The sequence below is a fragment of the Heliangelus exortis genome, chromosome 2 (assembly GCF_036169615.1).
Source record: "Heliangelus exortis chromosome 2, bHelExo1.hap1, whole genome shotgun sequence".
Classification (NCBI taxonomy): Eukaryota; Metazoa; Chordata; class Aves; order Apodiformes; family Trochilidae; genus Heliangelus; species Heliangelus exortis.
Window position 1 is genome coordinate 18,120,766 of NC_092423.1, and position 15,545 is coordinate 18,136,310.

A 15,545-nucleotide genomic window follows, 5' to 3' on the forward strand; every position below is an offset into this window, starting at 1 on the left:
GTTGGACTGAAGGTCTTTTCCAACCTGAATGACTCTATAATTCTATTCCATGATTATGTCATTCCCCACTTCTTCCTTCTCTCTAAATAATAAAAAAACTTGAAGAAACAGAAAACTCATCAATGGATCTACATAGGGATTTTGCTCCTTATTTGTTCCCATGAGCACACATTGTATCAAGTTCAATGAAATCAAATGTTGCAAGCTTTTCTTTGCCTTTTGAAGTAAAAAGTGCCTTCGCAAAATTAATTTGGGAAAATGATTTTTAAAGGCTGGAAACTATACCAGATTATTTTTCCTTAAAATTATTCTGGAAGGTTTCTGAAGAATGAAGTTTCTTGCTTTTACTACACGTGCAATTCCTGTCAACAAAAGCCCAGGCTCCTCTGGCTGCACAGATGCTGTATAAGGGGTACCATGCCATCAGCTTCCGGAGACGTGCTCAAACAAAAAGCTATTCTAGGCTGGTGCTGACTGTTGTAATGCTATACCTTACCTAAACATGTTCCAGCTAGACCTGCTCTGTGCTTCAACAAGAGCACTCTTCATTTCACTGCTGGGCAAGCTGCTGCACATTTTTGCTATACTCCAGTACAATTCAATGCTCTCTTGACTTTCAAAGAGCTGCTTAACAGAAAGCAACACTCAAGAAATAAACAGTCCTTGTTCACTGCCATTCTGTAACCACTCCATGCTTCAGTCTTATATATGCTAATACTTACCTGTCTACATGTACACTGCAGTTTTTCCTAGTCAAGCATCTATTTCCCACCCACTTGCATTACTTTTTGCATCTTTTTTTAAAGAAAAGGGTACTTAGTTCATAAACTATACAGACAGAAATCATCAGAGAATCTGAAAAACGTGCATAAGCCTCCAAGATTTCTGATCCCTAGCCACAAATCTAGACTGATTTTGAGAGTACATTTACCTCTATGCTATTCTTTGCCCCAAGCAAATCCTCCAAAACCTCAGCCCCCAGCCCTGGTGATGATGCAGCCAAGGCATGAATCAGTCTCCACCAGTCTTTCCCCCTATACTGGACCCAGTCGAGTCATATATTTTCTCAGGAAGGGATGCTGGCTTTTTTTTTAGTGTAATGGACTGTGATCTGCCTCTGTAAACCAGAAATGTCTGACTCCCCACCAAGCAGCTCTCCCCCTCTGCTGCCTTGGCCACCTCTTCTCACCATGAGGTACACTCAGCTGCCATGGTGTCCCTCCTGCAGAGTGTGATCAGAGCTTGAAAAGCACGATGTGGGACTCCTGAGGGTGTGAAACACTACCACAGATACCAAGTGAGCATGGGAGAGCAGTAGGTATCAGCAGCTCATTCTCAGAGAAACGTATTTTCATCAAAATGGAACAAAAGGCAACTGCATGAGGGGCTGCTTCAGCTAGGGAGTATGACTTGCTTTTGGAAGTAGTCCCAGGCTGTAGCTTTGCAATTAAATGTGTGGCCAGATGGATTAAAGGGAAAGAAACAGCACTGGCTTTCAAGTTTTCAAATAACCTGGAGACAGGTAAGGCGGCCTGAATGCAAACCTCCTCCACAATCCTCATATACTCTAGACAAAACCAAATGTTAACTTTTTTTTTTTTTTTTTTAAGAATGCTAATGAACTAAGCTGCCTTTACAACTTAAAGTACAAATAGAACTGATGTACAGAAAGGGGAAAAGTTTGCTGTTTGCCCAAGCTCACAAAGGTAAGAAACACAACATTCCTCCCTTGACACTTGATCTTTGCTATGGTTGCAAAGACATCGCTCTCCTTCTGTTTTCTAGATCTTATTTTTCTTTCTAAAATGCTAAGATTTTGTTTTGAAGTGGACTACGAAAAAAGGCCATCAGAAGACACCCAGCAATGTTTCTTTATAAGTTACTCATCTCCTTATTAAAGAGTCACAACATTTTCAAAATCCATTTGGGAAGATGTGACAGTTACTCCGTTCTGCTTCCACCCAGTTAGAATCCACTAAGCAGATAGGCAAATGCAATGTTAAGGTTGTAATTCCATCATTAATGAGCTGTTACGGCTAGGCACCCTCAAAAGAATAAAATATTCTTATATATTACTGTACAACTTCACCTCATTGATCTACAGTGAATTCAGGAAAATGTTTTCCCTGCAAATGTTGACAGAGTCCCACGAGTGGTGTGATCTATCTTTGAATCTGACCTAAGCAAGTAGATAAGGGACATTTTTAGTTTAGAGATTACCACAACAAGGGTCATCATGTGAAAAAGGCACACAGCTATGCACAGGTGACAAGAAAGTTCACAAAGAGCAAAGAATCAAAGCTGAGTCCTCCATGTCTCATATTTCACCCTGCTTCCATGTCCATTTCTTGGCTTGTACTGGTGGTGTTAGTGCAGAAAAATGTACTCCTTGTTCCCTTTCCATTAAACAAAGAAATATTCTGCTTCCTCCTTCCAACAAAGCAGCAACTAGTAAATAACTATAGGTGGGGTTTTTTGGTATTTCATGATACAACTGCTCTCTTTAACAAATGAATCAAGGACTCACTTTATCAATCTTACCACTTGGTGAACAAAAATATGACAGAAAAGAGAGATGGTGACCATTTCTCATCATATTTGTTAGTAATCTCAAGGAAACTCATCCTAGTATGGTTTGTTTTTAGAGTCACATGTTGTTCTGAAGTGAAGAGTCCCTTGATGCCATTCACTTTTGTTGATCTGAAGAAGTTTATAAAGATTCAGTCATGGGATTTCTTCTAACATCAATAGAAGAAACATAACCAACCTGTGGAAGGTTACCCAACTCCACCCCTCCATGAAAGCACAGAGCCTAAAGCCGTAAAACATAAGAAATGCAGGCAAGCATGATTGCTACAGGCTCATTTTCTCCAGTGAAAAAGCATTTTTGTTTAGCTTTTTTAGTATTTTAGGCTAAAGAATCTGCTACGGGCTGGCAAAGCAGCAATATGTTAAATACAGTAGTTCAGTTTATATGAAATACCAAACAGTATTAGCAATCTAGCAATATGTAGGATTTAGATCTAGCTATCTAGGCTTTAGAAATTTCGGGTTCTCTCCCTTCCCAAGTGAGCTAGTTCTCTATTTTTTGCATCAAACTCTCCTATCATTGGAACAACAAAATACAGTGTTGGTTCAACATTGATGAGCCAATTTTATCCTGCACAGATGTTTTATTGTTCAGGATGGGAAGTAATTCATGTTTCTGCTTACCAGTGCTCTAGAAAGGACTGCTCACTCAATCAACATTTGATACCACATTTTTTTTCAAATAGACTTTGAAATTGCTAGAAGTGGTATCTCAGTGCACAGTTGTCAAGCAGAATTCTATAGTAAGAGAGTCAACTGTCTAACGGGCTATACTTAATAAGGATTAGGATGAACTGAAGAACAAAACAGTGGTCAGCAGAAGTTTTCCTAGGTGCTGCTGGTACATTTAAATCCAAGCATATTAACAAAAAAGAGAAACATTCTGTAGCAGATTGCCTAATTTTCAAGTCAGCAGGGATTGTGATGGCTTACGGGACCCTATCATGCACAATTTCAAAAGCAGGTGCAATTATTCTGTTATACAGGACTATCCTATTATATTGCAGTATTCAGCTGACATGAGTTACAGTACTGTACTGTATTGGGGTCAGCATCACCCCTTGTTTCCCTTACCTGCTAGAATTTAATTTTGTGGCTGAGTCATGCTGGAAGGACAGGATTTAGGGATGCAGATGATGCAATTACAACTATAAGTTATGGCACTGATAGTGATCCTTGCAGACAGCTGGCCCCACTGCCCTATCCTCATCTCTCAGGTGATCAGAAAGGCATATACTGCTTAACCTGAATGCTGGCACCCTTTCTCTTACACTGGATACAGGCGTGGCTGTGTGACAAAGTCAGTGTCTCAGTCAGTATGACAGCTGCTGAGCCAGTCTTTTGATGGTAAAATACATGTCCCACCCACCAACCCTCATGCTTGTGTCCAGTTCTGGGCCCCTCAGTTTAAGAAGGATGTAGAGGCCCTGGAACAAGTCCAAAGGAGGGCAACCAGGCTGGTGAAGGGACTCGAGCACAGGCCCTATGGGGAGAGGCTGAGAGAGCTGGGGCTGTTCAGCCTGAAGAAGAGGAGGCTCAGGGGAGACCTCATTGCTGTCTACAACTACCTGAAAGGAGGATGTAGCGAGGTGGGAGCTGGACTCTTTTCACAGATGACCTCCAACAAGACAAGAGGACACAATCTTAAGTTGCGCCAGGGAAGGTTTAGATTAGATATTAGAAAGAATTTCTTCACGGAGAGGGTGATTAGGCTATGGAATGGACTGCCCGGTGAGGTGGTAGATTCTCCGTCCCTGGAGACATTTAAAAAAAGACTGGATGTGGCACTCAGTGCCATGGTCTAGCAACTGCTCCAGTGGGTCAAGGGTTGGACTAGATGATCTCTGAGGTCCCTTCCAACCCGGCTAATTCTATGATTCTATGATTCTATGACAAGGAGCTGTTGGATGTCAGGTAGTGAGTGAGGAGTCTTTGGGAACAGCAGTGGCAGGAAATGGTTGCTGGTCAGATGAACCATGCTATTCTGGTGGACTGAGCATGATTTCCACATGAAGGAATCTCAACCTTTGCTTTGTGTAGGATCATTTTCTCAATAAATATTATTCCATTTCTCATTTCCTTGACAGCACAATAACACACTCACACATATGAAGTGTTGATTAATTTAAGTTGCAAGGGACCTCTGGAGGTCATCTGGTCCAAAGTCCCACTCAAAGCAGGGATCACTTAGATCAGTATCTCCAAATTCAGTGAACCCAGCAAGTACTTATCTGAATTTGTACAAACACAGGAAAAGAGGGAAGGTGGAACAGCAACACAATACAAAGAGGAACACAAGGCAATGTACGTGCAGGGTTTGATGGTTTCTTAGTGCTTTGTATGAGACAGGGCCTGTGCAAGTGGGAAATACCATAAATTCTCAGTGTATAATGACACTGAAATAGGGAAAAGTGTAAGAGCATTTTGCAGCTGTCTTGAAAAATGATGGATTTTTCAGTGAGTTGTCTGAAACTGATAAATTACAACTTATGTTTTCACAGCCTTAAGTATTGCTCTCCCCATGAAGGGGCCAACAAGAAGGAAAGAGCTGGAATGGGACCAGAGAGTGGCTTCAGACAAAAGCTGTAGTATCAGGATTTTAGCTTTTTCTCTCTTGCATATGCTTCACCGTTTCCAGCTCTGGTTTGATTTCTATCGGTTGGGATGACATACTGAAATTCCAGATAAACAGGAATCCTGAACGTGAACGAACAGCTCCAACAGAAAGGGTAGTTAAGAGCAGAATAGATTTGCTAACAAATGTGTGTGGTTTACTACCTGCCGGAGCACAGATCTCCCTGTGAGAATAGCATTACCAGGAAGTAGTAATTTGCATTTAGTGCATGACAAAAGCTGAAGAGGAGGCATTTAAACCCACGAACACCCTGCAGACATCTCCAGCAGTAGCCCATACACAAAGAGCTCCAATCACATGGAAATCTTCTTTTACAACAGCCTTAGCTCCATCTTTTAAACTTAACATCTCTCTAAGTGGGAGGCTAAAATGAGACCAGCTCTGACTGGCTTCATAATTGATGCTTGCTCAGAGCCATTTAGGCGCACAATAATAATTAGCAACAGATCAATACAGCTTAATTAGGGAAAGTGCTATCTCACTGAATGCTGAATTCCCCAGTGTCATTACATCCATCTCATCCTACTGACTGAAGAACCTTAGAGAAAAGTTGAGGTGACCAGAATAGGAATGAAATATTTAGCTTTCTACAGCAATCTGGATATATCTGAGGTTAATGATACATACTATAGACAAGGTGAGCCACTGGAAAATCACCATATGCAGATTCTGTATCTCATTTAAACCATTCAATGCAGGTGTGAAATTCCTTCCAAAGAGCACCTCAACCTATTGTAAATTGCTCTTTTAACAAAGATGTGGTCAACTCCCATATCCTGAACTTAAACTTCAGTTCTGACAGTAAAACTATGGAAATTTAGTAAATTAGACATCTCCATAAGATGGGATGGTATTAATACTAGTTATTCATATACCTGAATAATTTATAAATGAGAAGTGAATTATCTTACCTGCAGTGTCAATGCTGCTCTTGTTGGACACAATTTTCAACATCTTCTCACTAAGTAACAAAAAAGAAATAATTTTAACTTACTAACAATAAAACTGTAGTGCAATTTATAATCAGCAAACTAAGTGTCCTTGTCTAGCATATATATTTTAAAATTAAATCACCAGTAGCTTGTCAGTTGTTTTTTTAAAATCATCTTTTAATTCAAGTTAAGCAAGGAATGGTGTATAAGTAGTAGAAACACAGAGATGTAGCTACATTGATTCTTTTTAACACAAAGAAGACTAATGCAGTTAATCTCCATCCATGATTTGGCATATTCTTCCTCTCTGCCTAGCATTTGCAAGGGGATGATACGGATATTTAAAATGATCGAGCATTCAGGGATTTTTTACTATTACATTCAAATACTATTTTTGTTGAATGATTAAGTAAATCATTACAGAGAAACAGATTTAATGAACTCTTTTTTTACCTAGAAGCATCTTTGCTATTACTTGTATTTGGCCCTTTAAATAGCGCAGACTGAACAAGACCAGTTAAACTGGCAATCTGTTTCTCCATGGCTTGTATCCTCTCTCTGTAAGACAAGAGAACCGTTTGTTAAAGCCATATCTATTTGCTTTCAGACTTGTTTTTCTAGATGAACGATTACCATAGGATTGGAAAGACACTACAGAGTTTGTGCAAAGGCCCACGGGCATCAGTTTGCATATACCTTGTTGCAGTCGCTTACCACATCTTTGTTTGGACAGCTTTTGCATGTTAACAGAAAATAAGAGATACATCTGCTTGGTTAAAAAAAACCAAAACAACCAACCACCCACATAGTAAACTTCTAATGATGTCATGAGACAGGCATCTAAAACAATCAGTGAATGCCTCTTGGAATTAGTGGAAATAATTTTTTTCAGCATTTTGTGTATTAGTCTTACCTACATTGGGCCAACCATTTTGCCTGTTTATAAGGTTTCAGGATTAAACACTTTACACTTCTTGTTACTATTTTTACTTTCCTAAACCCCAGGATTTTTGTCTGCAAAGCATTTAATCTGCACAAGCTGACTGCTTCCCAGCCCAAATCCTTTGCACCTGACATTGCAACTGTCTGATGTGGAAAGGACAGCAATGTGACAAACAGGCACAGGACACCAAATGCAGGCTGTACAGCTACATTATATATATATACATATATATATATAAAATCCAATACCCCACAAAAAACACAGATTTGCTTTCATGCATATATCCTGAGAAATGCCTGTAAACCAGAAGAAAATAAATGATGAAGAGCCGTAACGGGTATGATCAGTGTTTTCCATAGGTAAAAAAAGGCCACTAAAAACAACCACTTTTTTGATAGGAGGAGTAATATTTGTGTGTTTATCTGTTCACATGAATGCATACATTTGTCAGGTACCAGGTGATTTCCTCTGTGGGCTCCAAAAAGGCCTTTGCTCACATAGGTGCCTACTGTCACATGCCAGCATGTCAATGACACACAAAAGCACAGACATGCAGCAATATGGGGCCTCAGACAGGACCCTCTAAATGCATCCCTCTGTGCCAGCAGTTAAATGACTGGGGAGACATAAAAGCAAATGCTAGCAGCAGGCTGTGGTTTTAGAAGATGACTGGAAACAAAAGTTCTCAAGAACCAAGGGACTAAGACCAGTGGTAATGACTGATGAAAGAAGATGGGACAGACACACATAGCCCCAGACTCAGCCTGCTGCAGTAGCCATCCATCACCACTGTAGTGTCCTGGGCACATAGGAGCAATGAAGCTCTGGCCACCTCCAGCTCCAGTTGCTGTCTGGTTGCCAAAGCAATAATGCCCATCAATAAGGGCAATATCAACTTAAATGTTGGTAACAATATCAGGAAAAAGCAAACTTTTTACATGGAGTGAATAACCAGCCCAGCTTGTAGTCAGCAATATTATCCAGGCTAATTATTTCATTCACATTCAGAGAATGAAATAGAGGTTTGCTGGGACAGCACACAGATACCATTGCCAAGACAGCTTCTGAGACACCCAGACATTGAGAAAACAGGGCAGCAGTAAAGAGATACTAATGGACACAAGGAGAGAAGAGGGTGCTCCATCAGTCCCCAGCTGGCAAACACTTCTTACTGTGATTTAATACAGCTGTGTCTTACTTTTCTGTCTTCTTGTTGAAAGGTATTTTGAACGGTGATGAGAAGACTAGTGAATCTGACCTAATTCATTTCAAACCAAGAAATATGTTACTGAATTTCCACTATTACCAGATACAAAATAAGAAACTGGTTCAGACTACAGTAACCTTTGGAATAAAAACAAGTACTAAAAGCCTGGAATAAATATATTCTAACAAACTTTAATGCAGCATTTTTGACACTTCATAATGAAAACTCTTCCCAGATAATCATTACAAAACCTTCCTGGAACTAAGCTCAACTGGAAGTATATCTGTTTTACCAATTCATAACTATGATGTTTTTCCATCCCATATTAGATAATATGGAAGCAGTTTTCTGTTTCAAAAGCGATTATGGAAACACAAAGCTGATCTTGTCCTTTGCTGTGAAATCTAGGAAAATATGTTGTTAAGAGGGAGAGGGATGTTCCACATATAGGAAATGATGAAAAATGAATGGAACACTGGAATCAATTGCACAGAGCACATTATTTTTTTATGGTAAAAGCATTAAGAATGTGAGGAATCTACAAGCACTCTGGAGTTACTCTGTTAAAGACAAGGCAGGATTTTTCCAGTAATTGTTTCACAGTAATACCCAAACTTGTTATGACCATCAGCACCAAACACTTCAAAAACAGGTGTCTGAAAGTAGGTGCCTTTTAGGCATTCAGTGAAATGACTTGATTTTTAGAGACCTGGAAGTCTGACTGAAGGTGGTGGGAGGCAGTAAGCTCTAGTGTGGGCAGGGAGTGCCATGGCTGGCCCGGTGGCAGGGATGTGCTAGGGCTGACATGGCTGAAGGGCTGGTGGCCCAGTCCTGCTGCCTGCTGCACAGCCCTGGAGGAGCAGGGACAGGCAATGCAGCCACCTCTCTCACCCGTGGCTTCCTGCTGAAGGCCTGAAGCATTTTCTTTCCTTTGTGCCAGGCTGGGATCTATCAGGGATTTTGGCACTGTCATGACAGTTGTGTGGTTTTGGTTTTTAACACTGTATTTTCTGCCTCTTGCTGTGACCCCTGCTGAGGAAAGGGAAGGTAGAGGAAACAGCCTGCTCCATCATTCCTGCACCAGGAAGTGTGGGGTTCCCAGGGCATCGGGCAGGCCAGCACTCCAGTGACATGGGACGGGCTGGGGCCCCTGAGGACAGCCCAGTGAGACATGGAGCACCAGGAGAGCTAGTCAGACAGAACAAAATGCAGTGGTACCTTTTTGCTGGCAGTGTTAGCCTGAGAAGGCCAAAGCTCAACTCTTTTCCAAGATTAATTTACCAGATAAATCTGCATCTCTCCACCACCCAGGAAGAACAGGGAGGGTCCCTTCTACAGCAGTTGGTAAAGAAATGGCTATTTTATCAGCCTGAGCACAGAAAGGCATTGTTTCACATTGTTTTCCCGTGAATGCTGGGAGAGTCAGAAGTGGCAGTATGGGTGGGTGGAAAGGAGAGGCAAGGTCAGAAGTGACGCTTGGCTCTGGCAGACCTCTCCCTCAGACCAGGCTTTGCCTTCTCATGGACCCTGGTGAGCACAGCGGGCACGGGGTTCCCACAAGTGCTGTTCTCCTGATCCACAGGCAGCCTGATCCACAGCCCAGGCCTTGGGTACCTCCAGACACTGTGGCCTTTCCACAGTATCTTGCTCCCCATCTTCAGCAGAAGCAAAATTAGCCCTTGTTTCTCCAGGGACTCTGCACTGAGACACCAGATTTCATCCTTACAGCATCACTGAGATTTCATGTAGTTAACCTCTATTGCAGTTACCTGCAGGGTACAGAGTATTCCTGAATTGGTACACACTTCTCACAGAAATGCTATTTCAGCCTGATCTGTATGTTCTTTCCCCTTCCTGGGAACATCCTCAATATTCACTTCATTGAGAAGATACTTTGTACAGACAGACTACAACTCAGCTGTGTAACTGTTCATGAACATTCCTGTCTCACCCCAGACTGTGCAGCACATTAGGCAGAACAGAGGTACACAAATATCAAGTCTGGCACCATGACCATAAGTCATATTAATTGGTACAATATGCCATGAAAGACTTTCAGTGACTTTGTACATTATAGTTAAACCTTGACTTAAGTCTATATAATAATCAAAAAGATTGTCAGGGACAGGGAAAATACATTTCTTTCTACATTACTCTATGAGAGAAACATATAATTTGAAATCTTTTTTATCACACTGGAAAAGAAAAAGGAAACAGAAGGAGGTTGTCTTTCCCAATGGCTTCCTTAGAACCAAGTGAAAGTGTCACAGTCAGACTTTACCCCAAGATCCCCGAGAACACCCGGAAGGGTGTGAAGCAAAGACCAGCAGAACTCTTCTGTATTCTGCCCTCCTCCCAAGGCAAAGATACACAAAGGTGAATATTGCAGTCTCCTAAGAAGGGTAAAATCAAACTTTATACAGCTTGAAGCTAAAAGAAAAAGGGAAGCTCTGAAGCACTGACAGCTACTATACTAATTGAGAACGGCTATCCAAGAACCTGCATCCCATCTTCCTACAAACAGTTCTTCCAGCAGAAGGAAGCTGAAGTACCTTTCCTCCATATTGTATTGGCCATTTGCAATCATATTTTTCTGTCAGATTATTCAGTATCTTTTACAAAGAGGAATGCAATTTTGTCACTCTGGCAAGTGTCTGAGAGGATGTATCTGTAAAGTTCTTACATAGACTCAGTGCATTGCTGATGGAGCCTCCCACTGTCCATAGCTTTACAGAATACTACCATTTTTCCTGATGCATAGAGTCCATTCATAATTTAACATAAAAACAATAAAGCTGTTCTGTGATGGGAACAACATCCAATAACCTATATGTGGCCACTGCACTTCAGTCTTGAACTGCAAGCCATGGACCATGAATATGATCACATTTTTGCTCAGGTTTGCCAAGATCCACAGTACACTCCTGAAGTACATTTGGAGAAAAATATGTTTGACAGAACTCTCTTGCTGTTCTAAGGATTGTATTTTACTGCTTAGCAGCACTTATACATTTGAGGTACCATCAAATAACCTAGAATTTTGCAAAACAGTATGTGTTTTAAATACAAAGAATATAAACTAAATAACATTTAAATTAATGTACTTTTGGGTATACAGCTTTTTGTCCAATTTATCAACATTTAAACATCTGCCTTGTCTTTAGTAACTTCCAGAACTGTCCACCATAAGCTACATATCCAAAAATATGACAGCAAACCACTGTTAAAACAACTCACGCTTACTCACAAAAATTTACTCATTCTTCTGTAGACATCAAATTTATGGGATAATGAACACAAAGATGAACTGCTGCAACCTCTTAACACTTCTATTAGTTTTTAAAATCTCCATGAACTTGTTTCTTCTCACTGTTGTATAAGAGCTTTATATGAAACTCTTTTGATAAATTAATTACTTTGAGAATTTATTATAACATAGAGGTAGCTACCTCGAAAATACCTGAGGTAAAACAGATACAAGAAATAATTACAAGAAACAATTTTATCCCCTTCAACTCTGGCTTAAATAACAAGCTTGACAAGACTGATTTCCACAATACAAAACTGAAATGGGAAACTTCAGAAGAAATCAGAAATAGTGGTTTTCATCTTTTGTAGACTCAAATATGCTGCAGTTAACATTCCAAATGTAATGGACCCATTTTCTTCAACAAAACCAAGGTACAGTCAATGAGAGGTCTGATCTGCTGTAAGTACCCAACATATTCTGATAAAGTACAAAGATATCCCACTTGAGCCCTGGGAAGAGAGGCTTCAGTTTAACAGGGGAAAAGAGATTCAGTGTAACTTCTGGGCATTATCACTATCCATTTTAATCTTTTCTCGGACTTAAACTGTGCATTGTCCTGAGGTTGCAACAGTGCTACCTACAGGTAATTTCCACAAAGACATGGGACAAAAGATGTTTTCTTTCTCCTCTGCACACTCCACTACAGACTGAAGGAACAACAGTGCTGAGATGATGGGCCTGATGCTTCCAGGATCCTCAGTCCACTCCTGACTGACTCTCTTGTCACAGTGTACATATATAAATGACTTCCCTTGTCAGTATCCCCAAGGCTGACAGATACACAGTCTGCTGTTACCCCACACCTGACACCATCTCCACGCAGGCTGACTGAGCACACCACCATTCACTTCCTGTGGCCTGTTTTTTTAGGGTCTTTATGAATAAGTGGATAATATATACAAGAAAGCAACATACGCTTCATTTTATCATGCCTGGAGAAGGATTAATTCAGCCTCATCTCTCCAATCCCAAAATATTCTTACAGAAGCAACACCAGCTGTACTCCTTATGGGTGTAAATTCTAAGTCCTACACTACAAGCTGCAGTATATCTTTGTCATGATATATGTCAACTTTCAGGTGTTCCTAACAATACTGTAATAATTCCGCTCCTGCTGAAACAGGAGAAGACCACCTCAGATGACCCTTAGTGTCACTTGTTTAATTCAGTAAAATCTCAACAGCATTTGTTTTCAAGGTTTATGACATTATTAAAAAGCTAGAATAAGGTTCAGAGCATTTTGTTTCTGTAGAACTCAAACCAAATTCTTATTATTGCAGTGTCTAGAAACACCAATTTGCGTGAATTGCTTCTTGTATTTATAATCATTGTTAAAAAAACTCACACTTACTCAAGGTTAATAAAACCCAGAAGCCATAAGGGTATCTTCCAGAATGATTTTTTCCATACCATGGGCTACTACACACTATGCTGAATTTTAAACTGATGTATTTATTTGGAGGTATAATTACAAAAATGCCATTTTGACCTGTGCAAATAGATTCTCATCCTAGGACTAAAACTCCTGGTGCAAAGCTGCAGAACTATCTGTACAGTTGCTCTTTAAATATTTGCAAATACACAGCATTGTGCATAACTACATAGCTGAGTGAACAGATGAGATGCCCACAGGGGAGAAAGAAAGTTGCACAGACTTCAAAGGCATTTGTATTCTCCACTATTTTCAACCCCTTAACATGAACCTTGTAAATTTTTTTATCTGAAAGACATCTCTTGGTTTAGAATTGGCAAATATAGTTCAAATTAGTTCCTAGTTGTAATAATATAAGCTTGAAATGAAATTCCAGTACCTGCTTCTTTTTTCTTGGAAATCAGTAGATAAAAGTCAGGTGTCACTGACCCTAGATTGTAATATGCCCTAACTCATACTCCTGTGTCAACATAATGACAAAGCTATAGGCCTGTAATTTTTGTGGATGGCTGATTTTCTTCTGTCTTCCATTTTGTTCCCACCAATGGATCTCACAACACATTCTTCTGGCCAAGTGTGGTCAGAGACAACAAATTATTGAGCAAGTTGTTCAGGTGGAAGGGAAGTTTAGGGGCTATATGAAGCTCCATGTGCTCTTAGTAGTTAAGGCAGTCAGCAGTTACCTTTGGCCTCTGTGAGCTCAGCATTTTCCAGCTATTCATCTTCACTTCCCTAAAGAGCTCTATAAAAATTAACAGCACAAACAATACGCTAGAGATTAGCACAACTCATACAATACACAGCAACCGACTGGCAGTGTAATGATTTTTCTCTCCTAGGGCAGGGTCTATGGCAGGAGAAGCCTTCAAAGACCTTTTGTATAAATCTGTTCCTTAAAAAGACAGGAGAGATCATTGTCATGATTGTCAGTGCACAAAAGTTAACAACAGTCTAGTCACCAAATACTTGTGATGCCAGAAAAATCATTGGGAACAGCATTCATGTTTCAATTTATTCCCTGAGACAGACTTTCTCTCCTCAGCAGTTTCCCCTCAAGCAACATTATTATAAACAACTGTCCTATTTTTATGCAAATTCATGTTTTACAGGAGGTAAGACAGTAATGATAAATTCTTCCCATTTCCTAACACTAGATGAGAAAAACTGCACTGCATAAAGAACCAAAATTGTAATATCAGAGTGTCATTCTTATCATGGGTGAAATATATTTTCTTATTATCAGGAACAGAGAACATGATCTTGTTGTCTGGAAAGAAAAATCCTGGTTAATCATTTTATTTTATTATATTTTTTCCAATGACTGAAATTTACACTAATGAAAATAACTAGGGATTCATCATGGTCTGACAATACTTTCAGATTAATAATGGGAGGTGTCACATCTCCTCTAAATTACTAACTACCTTGATAGAGGGCTAATAAACACTGCACCCCAGCGCAGCAGCCTCCTACACATTACATTGTTCCCTGGGTGTTAAACAACACAAGATGTGAAGATTAGGAGCATTTCTCATTTGCGTAAATTAAGATGCAGCTCTGCCTTACCTCGTCTCCTTGTCCTTGGGCATAGTGGGTGATCCATACCCAAAAGCCTGCTTGTCAGCTGGAGAGGGCACTGTCTCGGCCACACCCGGGAGGCCGAGGACACTCCGTGCTTTTGCATCCACAAACACTGGCAGTCCTGGCTCCTTTTTGAAGGACTGACGGCTGGGGGAAGACCTGTCAGGCTGGATGGTGTGTGGGGGAATATGAGCACTATGGTGAGGATGAATATCGATCATTCTCATGTCGGCCACTCTGTGGGGTGAGGCTGGAGGAGTTTTAGAGCCAAGAGTGGGCAAATGGCTCTCCGGGTACTTCCGTGACTTCTGTCTGTACAAGGACTGCTCCAGCATTTCAGGCTGCATCGAGGGGCTGCAGTAAGTGCTTGATGACCTCATGGCACCGCGATGGTAGGCTACAATGTGATCAGGGACATCAAGTGTGTGTCCGGAGTGGGGTGCAGCCACACTCATTCTCCCCTCATGAAACAAGTAGGGGTCACCGTACAGACCTTCATTTCTGATCAGGGTGAGGTTTTTGTTACTCATGTCCTCATCTGGCTTCACATCCCGTCTCTCCAAAATGGCGCTTGGGCTGGGCGATATCGAGCGCGAGGCTGGCACGCTGGAGAGCCGGTCCCTGGGGATGGTGGCGTTGCCTGGAACGCCCATGGGCCGGCCCCCGCTGTAGGGAATCCTGGATGGAGAGGGAGGCATGGAGTGGGGCACCGGGGTGGAGGGTGGAGAGCTGGGCACCACATGCGAAGGGTGTGTGGCAGATCCAGGGCGGGAACCGCTTGGGCCATCTCGGCCCGAATAAGCAATTTCCCTCTGCATCTGGAAAGAAAAGGAAAAACATCTAAGATACAGCACTACTGAATGAGCGAAACATGATGTGGGTTCTGACAGCCTTGACATCTACAGAAAAACAAATG

General features: G+C 41.0%; 1 protein-coding gene across 29 annotated transcripts in view; it reads right to left on the reverse strand.

Annotated features, from left to right (window-relative positions):
- KIAA1217 (KIAA1217 ortholog) overlaps positions 1-15,545 on the reverse strand; it is a 199,660-nt gene that overhangs the window by 46,018 nt on the left and 138,097 nt on the right. For 25 of the 29 annotated variants that reach the window (XR_011724152.1, XR_011724151.1, XR_011724150.1 and 22 more), the window contains 3 exons: positions 14,615-15,447; positions 6,610-6,714; positions 6,136-6,185 (listed from right to left, as the gene is read on the reverse strand). Coding sequence is in view for 26 of the 29 variants with exons in the window: in XM_071735024.1 (XP_071591125.1) it covers positions 6,136-6,185; positions 6,610-6,714; positions 14,615-15,447 (988 nt within the window). In the remaining 3 variants the exon portion in view is untranslated. The remainder of the gene's footprint in view (positions 1-6,135; positions 6,186-6,609; positions 6,715-14,614; positions 15,448-15,545) is intronic. The other 4 variants (XM_071735038.1, XM_071735023.1, XM_071735014.1 and 1 more) reach the window with 1 other exon arrangement.